Genomic DNA, 12,490 nt, shown 5'->3' on the forward strand with positions numbered 1-12,490 from the left:
AGCACCATGAGAGACGCTGAGCTTGAAGTCTTATGATAACAGCAAAACGGCAGTATACACATCAATCACAAATGTTACTGGTAAGTGGGACAGTGACAAGTATTAAACTTGCAAGAGTTAGTTGGCGGTCATTTATAGTGTTCACTCTGATATTAGCAAATATAGATACAAGTGAGAGATGGCGAATTCCGCTTGAGTGTTCAAGAGAGCAAATGAAGACGGCGAAATTCCTTTCCAACAGCGAATACTTCCACGGGTGCCGAATGCAAGGCAGGCATGCCAGCTAGAACAAATACTAAAAACCTCGACAGGGCCGATAATATTAGCCCGTACTATTCCCAATCGTTTTCTCAAAGGTGAGGTGTACACCTACAATTAGGACACTGTTTTTAGTGCTAATAACAACGTGACCCCGCTATGCAGAAGCATATTTAATTGTAAAACAGGAGCACGTCGAATGGGTATTAGACTTGTGCTTCATTCTCTGACGAATCACGGTATCGTGTTCGGCCAAATAAACATAACTTTTACATCTGGGGAAAGCGTGGTAGCCAACATTTTTGTGAGACATATTCAAATATAGCGATGATGTGGGCAGGAATCAGCGCTAGCACACATAGACACGTCCACCATTTCCGGAACGTTTCATAGGAGGAGTGAAGACTTATTGATGATATCCTCCGAACTCTTGTACCTCGATGTCGATTGGACGTTAAACACCAACTTTTGTTCTGTAGAATGCGGAGTGTTCTTCTCAGGTCCAGAATTGTAATGGATTTCAGTTCTTGCTCTCATACGTACATACATAAAACAAGATGAAAGTGTCACTCGAATTCTCGACGTCGGTACTGAGATCAACGTAGACCGAATTTTACGGTTAACGTGCTCTGTTCACTGGAAGTTTACTATAGACGTTTGAGATTCACATGGCAGGATCTCTCGTGACTTTTCAAGACAAGATTGCTCTTCTTGAGAAATTGCAAAATATTCTACAGGATCTCATGAGTAAGAGCGATCCATCGATGCGCCGGCCGGAGTGACCGAGTGGTTCTAAGCGCTACAGTCTGGAACCACGCGACCGCTACGGTCGCAGGTTCGAATCCTGCCTCGGGCATGGATGTGTGTGATGTCCTTAGGTTAGTTAGGTTTACGTAGTTCTAAGTTCTAGGGGATTGATGACCTCAGAAGTTAAGTCCCATAGTGCTCAGAGCCATTTGAACCATTTTTTTTTGAACCATCGATGAGGTGTTGATGATTCGCAGTGACCCAAAACTGTAATAGCAGATGACAACTTTGATTGCTTCGTCAGTTTCTGAGCTCTCCCACTGTCGCAAAAATTGTCGTCTGATGTCTTTTGTAACAAAAAGTAAGAATGGCAGTTCGGACATTGTCCTCTGATACTTCAGAAGACATTTTGTTTTCTTTTAATTTTCACGTTGGCTCTTGTCACTTTTTTGCTTGAAGCGACCTACGTTTTTACGGGATCCCTACTCCAGGTCAGTGGCATCTGCTAATTCAGTCAAGTCGTCGAAAGAGAAACTGCAACGCTTTTGACTGTACATGAAACGTATTCACACCTGCGAGTACATTTCACGTATTTCTTAACAGCTGTAGTCACCACAGTGCCTGTCCCTTCGAACATGCATACATGTCTGGAGGAATTTTGCATCGTAATTCAAAATAACACAGGCACTGCAATATCTTACTTTTGATTAAAATTTTACTAGGATCATACATTTATTAAGGCTTCAAGTTATATTCATTTGTTTCATTCTTTCGTTTAATGCAAAGATGCCTGGTGGCATCACTGTTCATGCTCTGTGTAAAGTTGCAGGTCACCCATTAACTGTTTAGCTAAAATATTTAGAAGAGTTACTTCGCGCTGTATATAGTAAAACACTTTGGCTGTAGATAGCTGAAGGTTTATTTTCTATTGTTTATTCCAATCCGAGCTATAAACAGAACAGATCAGTGTGTTTTTGATGCACTCAGAGGACTCGAATTCAAAGTCTGATTTATCATTTTGGAGGTTGGCCTGAAAGACGAGGAGAAAATATGGCGTTAGTGACCAGCTGGACTTTCGTAATATCCAGGAATGATAAACGACAGTTGGCAATCGGGCATTAGTCTTGCCTTCCTCTTGATGTTTGCCCAGCGTATGCTTCGAGTGGCATAACTTCGGGGACGTTTGATAAACAGCTGTTCAGCAACAAAGAAGTTCCCTGTTGGGGAAATCGGACGCGGAAACTATTACAATGTTTAAGACTGCTTATGGGAATACTGCCTTAAGTAAAACCAAAGTCTACCAGTGGTTTTCACGTTTAAAAAATGGAGGAATGTCAGTTGAAGATCAACCCGTTCAGGACGTTCCTCAACGTCAAGAAGTGACGAAAACATCGACGAAATTATTGCCCTCGTTCGTAAAGACCGTCGCCGAAACGTTGATCAACTTTATGAGGTGTCTGGAATATCATGGAGTTACATTCAGACGATTTTATCCTATGATTTGCACATGAGAAGGGTTGCAGCCAAAGTTGTCCCTCCCCTTCCTACAGACGAGCAAAGGGAGCATCGACTCCAGGCATGTTTTGAGCTTCAAAATCAGCTCAAAGTGGACCTGAATTTTTTCCCGAGGTGATTACTGGCGATAAACTGTGGTGCTATGGATACGACCCCGAGACAAATCAGCAATCAAGCCTGTGGAAGACAAGTGGCTTTCCTCGTCCCAAAAAAGCTCGGCAAATCAAGTCAAACGTCAACAAAACGCTCGTTTGTTTTTTTTTAAAATTGCAGAGGTGTTGTGCAAGCGGAGTTCGTTCCCCCGGGTAAATTGTCAGCCAGGAGCTCTACTTGGAGGTTTTGAAAGACTGAGGGAGAGTATCCTGAAGGAAAGGGCAGATTTTTGGCGCACAGGCGACTGGTTCTTCCATCGTGGCAACGCGTCGGCCCACACGGCCCTCTCCGTAAAGCAGTTTTGACCAAAAACAGCACGACACCGATTGTCCACCCGCACCCCCTACTCACCAGGTCCTGCCCCCTTGGTTTCTTTTTGTTCCCCAGACTCAATAGAGACATGAAAGAAAAGCGTTTTGCCACTGTGGAGGAGGTAAAACAAAAATCGCTGGAAGAAATAAAGAACATCCCTATAAGTGAATTTATAAACTGTTTTTAACAATGGAAGGATTGCTTCTTTTATTATTATTATTATTTTTTTGTTCTTCTAGTTGTCGTCCGTGTTCAGGCGTATTGGTTTGGCAGTAGCCGTTACTTCAGTTATGCTAAAACTGAGGTTCCCGTTGCAGCTTTGAGCGAGCCAGTCCACCAAACCCACTTTCTTCCACCCATGACGAAATTTCCTTTACTCTATAGAGAGGACAGTTATCACGCTAAATAATAGACTAGAGAAGAGGAGCTTGTGGCACAACTTGACTAGAAGAAGGGATCGATTGGATGGACATGTTCTGAGACATCGAGGGATCACCAATTTAGTACAGGAGGGCAGCGTGGAGGATAAAAGTCGTAGAGGGAGACCAAGAGATGAATACACTAAGCAGATTCAGAAGGATGAATGCTGCAGTAGGTACTGGAAGATGAAGAAGCTTGCACAGGATAGAGTAGCATGGAGAGCTGCATCAAACCAGTCTCAACACTGAAGACCACAACAACAATAAACTAGACTAATACCCTTAGGGTCTCATTTCAAACTGTCGACACATTTTGGGAAGCGAATTACTGTTCACTGTGTTCTCATGACCATAATTATTCGTTGTATCATAGGCTGTAAATATTGGTCCGATCCCAGAGAAGTAAAACAACTACATATAATTACAGAGCCTCCACGCAGTTCCAATGATGTTACAACATATACAAAAAATATTCTTCGTCAAGCACCCTCAGCGTCCTCTCCAGGCCCACGTAAGGGCGACGTGATCCAGTGATCGGGTGTAGTGCTTTCCTTACGTCTCGATTTAGCAATTACATGACCTGCAGGGGCGCCTGAAATGTACATATAACTCGTACGGAAGTTCTCTGTAGGAAGGATGGAAGGTCTGGACCCTTACAATTAAGCCGCATTGAAATTCGCTATAATAATTCCTTTCCCCATCTTGACACATACGTTAGGTAACCGCTTTAGAACTGCTCTTAAACGCCAGCCGGGATGGCCGAGCGGTTCTAGGCGCTACAGTCTGGAACCGAGCGACCGCTACGGTCGCAGGTTAGAATCCTGCCTCGGGCATGGATGTGTGTGGTGTCCTTAGGTTAGTAAGATTTAAGTAGTTCCAAGTTCTGGGGGACTGATGACCTCAGCAATTAAGTCCCATAGTGCTCAGAGCCATTTGAACCATTTTGCTCTTAAACACGTTCTGGTGTATAGACTGTCGTCACACACCTTGCGTCCACTAATGTTAACAAGTCCTATTGACTACAGAGATATTTATCCATTCTAACATAAACAACAAATATTCTGTTCCTCAAGGAGGCAAAGGCTAGCCTACAGTCTGTTCTGCTAGTACTGAATAACCTGACATCATATGGACGTGTTGCAGTGAAACCATAAAACAAATAAAATGTGAGAAAGCGACTAAAAGAGACTAGTTGGGGCATCAAGAAGCTGAATAATGGTGACAGTTTCGGTGGACATAGCGAAAAACGAGTTTCTGTCTGTGAATAAAAGTGACATGGACACTATCACCGTAACACGTGTTCAAAAATGGCCGGTTTGGTCATACGTCGCTCATCTTCATAAACCGTATCCCTTCTGTAGGAGGCAATGAACTTATACACGATAATATGTTCTCATACTCACTGACATTTATAGTAAGCTTACATGTTACCAAAACAGAAGATACGGAATGTGGGGGAGGAAGAAGGAAGTGTCTAGTGATGCGAGACCCTAACGTGTCTCGGGTACAGTAATACACCAAGTCCTAGTGGATTAAATTCTTCATTGCAGCTCTCCTTTCTCCGAATATAACGCCCATTTGTAACGATAGTGCGGAATTAAACGGGATAAACATTACCTGCGGACAGATCTTTGCGGGCAGTCAATATATTTTCTTTCATGTAAATTGTATAATTTTATAGGTTTTTAAATATCGAGCTAGTATGTTCGACGTGAAGCCTTCAAATCAACTGGGCCCCAGAATCCTAAGAGCCCTTTCAATCCCATTCATGCTGTACACTATGCTAAATGTCTTAGCTTTTCTTCGTTGGTGTTCTTCCTCTGATATCATCTCTCGTTCTCCGTTTTCTTTATTCTGTGCTATTTCTGAGAGCTGCCTCCGTGTTCTTTTCCACTCATACATTTACTGTCACTGTCCGCTGTTGTACCACTCCTCTGCCGACGTCACCATGTTTAGAAATGTCTTGTTCCCGGCCACTCGCTAATATGTTGGGTTCCTGAAACGTATCCGTCTTATCCTTTTCTAACAACTAAAGCCAAAGAAACTTTTTGCGCTGGGTGTGCTTTGTTGTATTTCGCTACACGTATTTATTGCAAGAACTCTTTCTCGTTTCCACCTCCACGTAGGGTTCTTTCCCATCTACTTCTTAAGAGAATGACTCGAAATGACTAACATCGTAAATATGGGTTCAACAAAAGACTTCAGTGGTTTATAGACGGATATCTACTTTAGATGGGCCAGTGACCACTTCTCCACAATTACCTATGTTACAAAGTAAAGAACGGTCCAGCTGTCGCGTTAGCTTTTGTATACCAATTTCCATATTTACGTTATTATTAAGTATTAGTCTCTTCATCATCTCCATCATCACCGCCAGTACCATCAGTACGTGTAGTCTCCATTAACAGCACGCATAATATACGGCAGTATAGATATTTATCTCATAACATCAGTCAATGAGCCACAATGATCTTTCAAACGTTTCCTCATCCACTATACCAATTTGCGCACGAGTTTCAATAACAGCTGTCAGTTTTCTTTGTTGTAGCCGCTAAACTGAAAATGTATTGGATTCTCCTAGATGATAAGATAGGCAGCATACACATAAACGCTTCAAGAGATAACGCCTGATAAGTGGAACGTATGGAATTAATGAAGATTAAATGTCAGAGCATATCGAAATAAAATGTAATTCAGTCTTTTCCGATTTCTTTCCCTGGGCGCATAGACCTACCTTACTTCGAAACAAGTTAAAGGCGTGTACGTCCACAATTCTAAGGGAATAACAAAACAATCATAAGTTCACTCACCTGTTTGTCGTTAACCTGCTGCCCAAAACCGGCCTTTATGTACTCTTTCTCCTGCAACGATATTCGTGGGTGGTCGTCTGGGGTGCTGTAAATGAGGTACAGCCAGGGCACGAACCAAGCGACAGCGACGGCGCCGAAGAAGTAGAACGCCATCGGCCACCCTCCTGCTTCAACCAGCACGCCGGAAACAGCCATAGCTATCAGACTGCCGGCGTAAATACCTGAACAAGAGAACACGCATACTGGAAATCTCGAGATATACCTGGGCTTTTGATCAACAGCATGAGCTGTGATGAGAATCTCAGATGACAGCAGGACAATAACTCTTGACGCCTGAGGTAAACTATCGCTAGTGCAAGAATGACGATTTTGAGGTTGTGGCTTGCTTAAGTTGCATCTTCTGTGGGGTGAACTGTTGTATGTGTACGTTTCACAGAATAGAAATTCAGAAATGTGATACTATCGTATGTGCAAGCAGAATCCAGCGGTAAACACTTGTTAGTGATGATGCTTCAAGTGAGACGAATGTTGAGCGCCGCGCTCCTGATCGTATCGGCTATTACGATAGTTTACCTCTCAGTTATACATTACTTCCGTATCATCAGATGCATTGTTAATCATGTGCAAATAGCAAACTTCTGTATATTTTGATGTTTGGAACAGCATTTGTGGAACTAGCGCTGAAATTAGTACAGGTAAGCAAATGTTTAAGTACTTCAAATACCTCGAGAATTAATATTCTATCCTACAATCTCACTCCTTCATCAACCGAGAACTTTCAGTCAGTGTGCATAACTATTGCAGATTGTAGGGTATTATTCGTTATAATGGAAAGTAACAAGCCCTTGTGGTACATTCCCCGATTTAGGAGAAGAATGATCTGGATGCTTTACCGCCAGGAGGCCATTTAATATCGTAACACAATTACAGAAGCTGCTCTTCCTTCTGACGAAAATGACTGGCTGGAATATACAGAACTGACACATCATACGATCAATCAAAGTTACGCCTCTATTACTCATAATGTGACATTTGCATTCAGCAAAATTGATTACATTTTCCATAATAATGCTATTTTACTTATTTACTTAGGAAAATGACACTGCAAATGGATTGGGTGTTGTGGTCTCTTAAGACAACGTTATTGATGGAATCGATATGTTGCTAACGAATGAAGAATCCCAGGAATATGATTTTCAATTCTCATTTTGGTTGGCCATAAGATATTCATTTACATAAATGTGCATAAAAATGTACTTCAGACCAAAACACAATTAACGGCATTTCAATTGTACTAATGATGATTTTAATCATTTTAAGTCGTATTAATTTGGTTGCTTCCTTATGTTTTGAAGTCTCCGCCTTTTTCATAGGTGGTAGCCGAGTATAGGTGTATAGGGTCCTACTATGTGGTCAGCTCCGATGATGACGACATCGGTAAGACATGCAACTATGAAATACACGATGAAAAGATCGAATGCGGTCGTAGTGAGGCAGACGATTCCGGTGGTGAAGTTCCCTTTCAAGGCCAGAGACTTCAAGTTTGCAAAACAGTTTTGTTAAATACTTTGAGTATTTCGGAAGTGTATGTCACCACAGTTTGGTACGAAACTCTGCTGATGGAATTGTTGAACCAGATCGGAGAGAAAAGAAAGTTCCACCAAATAAGTTGGCCGAAGAAATAAGGAACGGTGTCAGAATGCACATCACAATGTTCCCCAAAAGCAGTAGTCCCTACAGCCGAGAGAAATCAGGCATCTTCGTAGCCATCTCAATATATCAAAAATGTATTCTTTGTACTTAGAGCACTGCAAGGGAAAACAAGTGAAGCAAGAGTTTACTACAAAGCAGTGACTTTACCATGGCATTTTAAGACCAAGTTTGACTTTGGTGTCAAGGAACCTGCTAAAGATACCTGTGATGACAGTGACAAATTTCAGATGAACCTAAAGAATGATGTAACAGATGCAGAAGCAATCCATATTAAATAAGATTATGATGCCCACTGGTCAGTAATATAAGACACAAAAACAAGACCTTTGACAAAAATCGGTCTAAATAATCTGGATTAAAGGAAAGGTTGTCATGTTCGATCTTCAGAAATGTTTGCCGACACCACACCTTACTAAATATATGTCCAGAGATTTCTTAGATAAAACACACTATAATGTGAAAATCCTTCATGTATCAGAGTAGAAATCCCATTGTTGCATGTGGATGAAATAGCTGCAGGCTGTGGACCCAAAGAAGTGCCATATTGTTTGCTGAAGTGGGTCCTGGCTAACTCGTCTGAAATTCAAACTGAGGAACTTACTATACGAACTGATAGCTGCAGAGGTCCGAATCGTAACTTCCCCATTGTGTCATATTTTTGGATTATGAAATCTGTTCCTAATCTTAAAGTGATGAATCATAAATTCTTATCGTAGTTGGTGTCCGTGCTGTTCCTGAACGAGTCAAAAGTAGACTGAGCTCAAATACCTTAACTGCGACACTGTGGGACTGACAATAGTTTGTACGCCAATGCCGCTTCAAGGAACTGATCGAATTATATGATATGCAAATGACAGATTTCAAAGACTTTGCAAGTCTTTTCAAGCCATCGCCTTTAGTTAAACGGCCAACCAAAAGTTTATTACCAGAAAACTTTTTGTTTAGCCAAACCGTGCATTTACAAGTTCGAGCAGAGAATTGAGGTTCTGTGTTGCATAAAAAAAAACATCCGATCGTGCATTTCAAGATACTGATGTACAGCGGCGAAAAAGAGGGGCAGCCTGGCCTGAAGAACTTTGTGCTGTGCGAAAAAGTGTCGGACTCACAGCCTGCAGGAAAGCATAAAGATTGACAAAAGCTACTAAGGTGGGTGCCTCAATGTTTTCACCATTTCTGCAAAAGTGTACTACGGACTGTTTTCGTTAAGACAGTGCGGCGAAATTTGACTGTAATGGGCTATGGCAGCAGACGACCGATACGAGTGCCTCTGCCGACAGCACGAAACTGCCTGCGACGCCTCTCCTCAGCTCGTGACCCTAGGCGATTGGAAGCCCGCGGTCTGTTCAGATGAGTCCCGATTTCAGTTGGTAAGAGCTGATGATAGGTTTCGAGTGTGGTGTAGACCCTACGAAGCCATGGACCCAACTTGTCAACAAGGCACAGTGCAAGCTGATGGTGGCTCCCTCTCGTCCAATTGACCCTATGAGTTGTGGACAGCAATGCGCCATGTTACGGGGCACAATTGTTTGCGATTAGTTTGAAGAATATTCTGCACTATTCGAGCGACTGGTTCTGGCCACCCACATCGCCCGGCATGAATTCCATGGAGCATTTATGAGACATAATGGAGAGATCAGTTCGTGCACCGGCAACACTGTCGCAATTATGTATGGCTGTAGAGGCAGCATGGCTCAATATCTCTGGAGGGGACTTCCAACGACTTGACGAGTCCGTGTTACGACGAGTTGCTGCACTACGCCGGGCAAAACGAGGTCCGACACGATATTAGGAGGTATTCTTTGACTTTTGTCACCTGCGTGTATGTTACTATGAAGGAAAGAAGTGCTGATTATAATAACATTTTCTTCCCTTTAAGTGTCACTCCCATTCCTCTCGTGTCTATTTGTGCTTCACTTTTCCTTATTGACATTTATATACCATTAGATGCATGAAGTTGCCGTCAAAAATCCCTCATTTTTGTAGGTTTTGCAGCTTTCGCTATAGGCCTACTTTAATACAGGTGTGAACTTCACAATTAACAAGCTCAAAGCGTTCCTATGGGACAATTATGCTGATTATGAGATTTGGTACAGTGTCCGAAAAAATATCAAGCACCCAGAACACACGGCCGGTTGTGAATGTAACTTCGTACACGTACACACGATCGGCGGGTATGTAAATGATTAGAGTTGCAATTCTCTGTGACACGTAGAACGCCCGCAAGAGTGAATTAGTGTTCATATTTAGTGTTATTACCGGGCCTGGTAGGTTATATAAGGTCGTGAACAGCGTCGATATTGAGTGATCACACGCATAAGCCGTGTGCTCGTGCGAGATAGCGTTATTAGTACCTGATGGAGTTTGAATGGGATCTCATTGAGGGTCTTCAATTGGCCGGCTGGGTGAATCGCGCAATGTTCGGACTTGTGGAACATTCGGGTGTGACATATCCCAACGTTGGACTGCATGGGAACGTGGGGGCGCTCTTATTGGTCGTCAGGGTTCCGATCGACCACGTCTGACCACCGCAAGGGAGGATCGCTGTATTGTGCGCCAAGCACGTCGTAAACCCTTGACATATGCGAATGTCATCCCCAACAGGTAAAGCACCCTCTGCAAAGTCTTCTGCCATCCCGCACCGTTGGCCGGAGACTAACAGTAGCCGTACTAGGAAATTATCGCCCCGTACGTGGGCTGCCGTTAACATCACGACGCAAACGGCTGCATATGGGATGGAGCAGTCATAGGAAGGAGAGATCTCATTCTTCCAGTGTTTTCGGGTGGCACAGTAATGTTACTTCTGGCCTCGTGGTATGGGGAGCCATCGAGTATGACTTCAGGTCACGGCTAGTAGTGGTTGAGGGAAATCTGACGGCACAACGGTACGTCACTGACATCCTGTGCCCTCGTACGTTTTGCTCCTGTGCTAGTACCGTGATGCCATTTTTCATGACACGTATTTCAGTGAACTGATACTTCCAAGGTGCTATCTGCCCCCCACAGAACGTGTACGGGACCAGCTCGGACGTTAACTCTGATCCAGTGCCAGTGTCCAAAGATATCACGGACCAGCTACAACAGTTGTGGGCCAGCTTGCCTCAGGAAAGGATACAACGGCTTTGTGATATCCTTTCCAACCTTATCATTGCATACATCCATGTCAGAGGGGTCCAGGTTCATACCGATAAGTAAGCCCACATTACCAAGTTGTTTGTAAATCTGGTTTCATTTTGTAGTCCCTGAAATAACATAATGTTCCCTCTCAACCTATGATGTTTAATTTCATTTCTTCCTCCCGCTCTGCACGCTTCACTTTTTTTTTAATCAGGGATTTCAATTATCTTTCCTTTTGTATGGGTTGTGGTATTGATGACAGAGCGCTGCACATTGACTCGAACACTTATGGACGTTTTTTTTTTTTCCTCCAGGAACGTTCTCCCCCCCCCCCCCCCCCTCCCCCGCCTGCCCACCACCCTCTCTTGTCTTCTGCCGGAAGAAATGGGTTGCGACCTTGATGTCGTCCAACAGTGGCGCGCGTCCGTAACACAGGCGCCAGGAGCTCGTTACAGCGAAGAGTTTATCTAGATAACTTCGTGATAATTAGACATTATCCGCGAAATATGCGTCACTGTGAAAGATAAACAGTGGCGTCGCCATTTGTCAATACCGCGAGTAGGACTGAAAGTTGTTAGAACTCGAAATGTATAGAACCGTATTTACAAGTAACTACTATTTGAACTGCAGAAAACTTGTCATAAAATTACAAAAGAAATTATAGTCATAGGAAACGTGAGGAGTGCTACAGCTTGAAAAAGCGAGTGGAAACTATCGCTACATTAAATATCTTAGTTTAATATTAATACCTGAAAATAAAAATCCTGAGAATTTCGACCTCTCCTTTGGATGAAACCACTTGGATACCATAGCCTGGAGAGACGGAATAACAACACCCTGAAAAAAGGAAACAGAATTCAAATGCTTGCTCGATTGTTTTTAACGAATAACTTTTTCAAAACTTCGATGTATAATGTACTCTCAGCACTAATGTAAATAAATGTATACGTACCAATAATAAATGACAGCTTACTGTAATTGTAAACCAGTTCCAAAATATGACGTCTAATATTCTTATTCAACCGTTACGTCATTAGTGAACAGTCTGAAAAAACATGTATGATATTTTTCCTCTTTATTTGACATTATTCAGTGTTTCACGTAATTACGAGGGTTGGAACTTTAATACTCGCCAACTATTTATTTACAGCTCGTACAAAATAGATACATCTTTCAAAGTTTTACTGACCTTCAAAGTAGTCACCGGCATTGTTCAAAATGATTCAAATGGCTCTGAGAACTATGGGACTTAACATCTGAGGCCACCAGTCCCCTAGAACTTAGAACTACCGAAACCTAACTAACCTAAGGACATCACACACATCCATGCCCGAGGCAGGATTCGAACCTGCGATCGTAGCAGTCGCGCGGCTCCGGACTGAAGCGCCTAGAACCAGCATTGTGTAAAACCCGTTGTCAGCGATGTGGAAGTCGTAGGCCACTCGTAGC

General features: G+C 42.8%; 1 protein-coding gene across 1 annotated transcript in view; it reads right to left on the minus strand.

The window, feature by feature from the left end:
- LOC124594093 (sialin-like) overlaps positions 1–12,251 on the minus strand; it is a 69,477-nt gene extending 57,226 nt beyond the window's left edge. Inside the window, exons 1-3 of the mRNA XM_047132444.1 lie at positions 12,231–12,251; positions 11,791–11,878; positions 6,215–6,435 (exon numbers count right to left, since the gene is read on the minus strand). Of these exons, the coding sequence (XP_046988400.1) occupies positions 6,215–6,435; positions 11,791–11,878; positions 12,231–12,251 (330 nt within the window). The remainder of the gene's footprint in view (positions 1–6,214; positions 6,436–11,790; positions 11,879–12,230) is intronic.
- Positions 12,252–12,490: the final 239 nt, after the last annotated feature.

This window comes from Schistocerca americana, chromosome 2 (genome assembly GCF_021461395.2).
Source record: "Schistocerca americana isolate TAMUIC-IGC-003095 chromosome 2, iqSchAmer2.1, whole genome shotgun sequence".
NCBI lineage: Eukaryota > Metazoa > Arthropoda > Insecta > Orthoptera > Acrididae > Schistocerca > Schistocerca americana.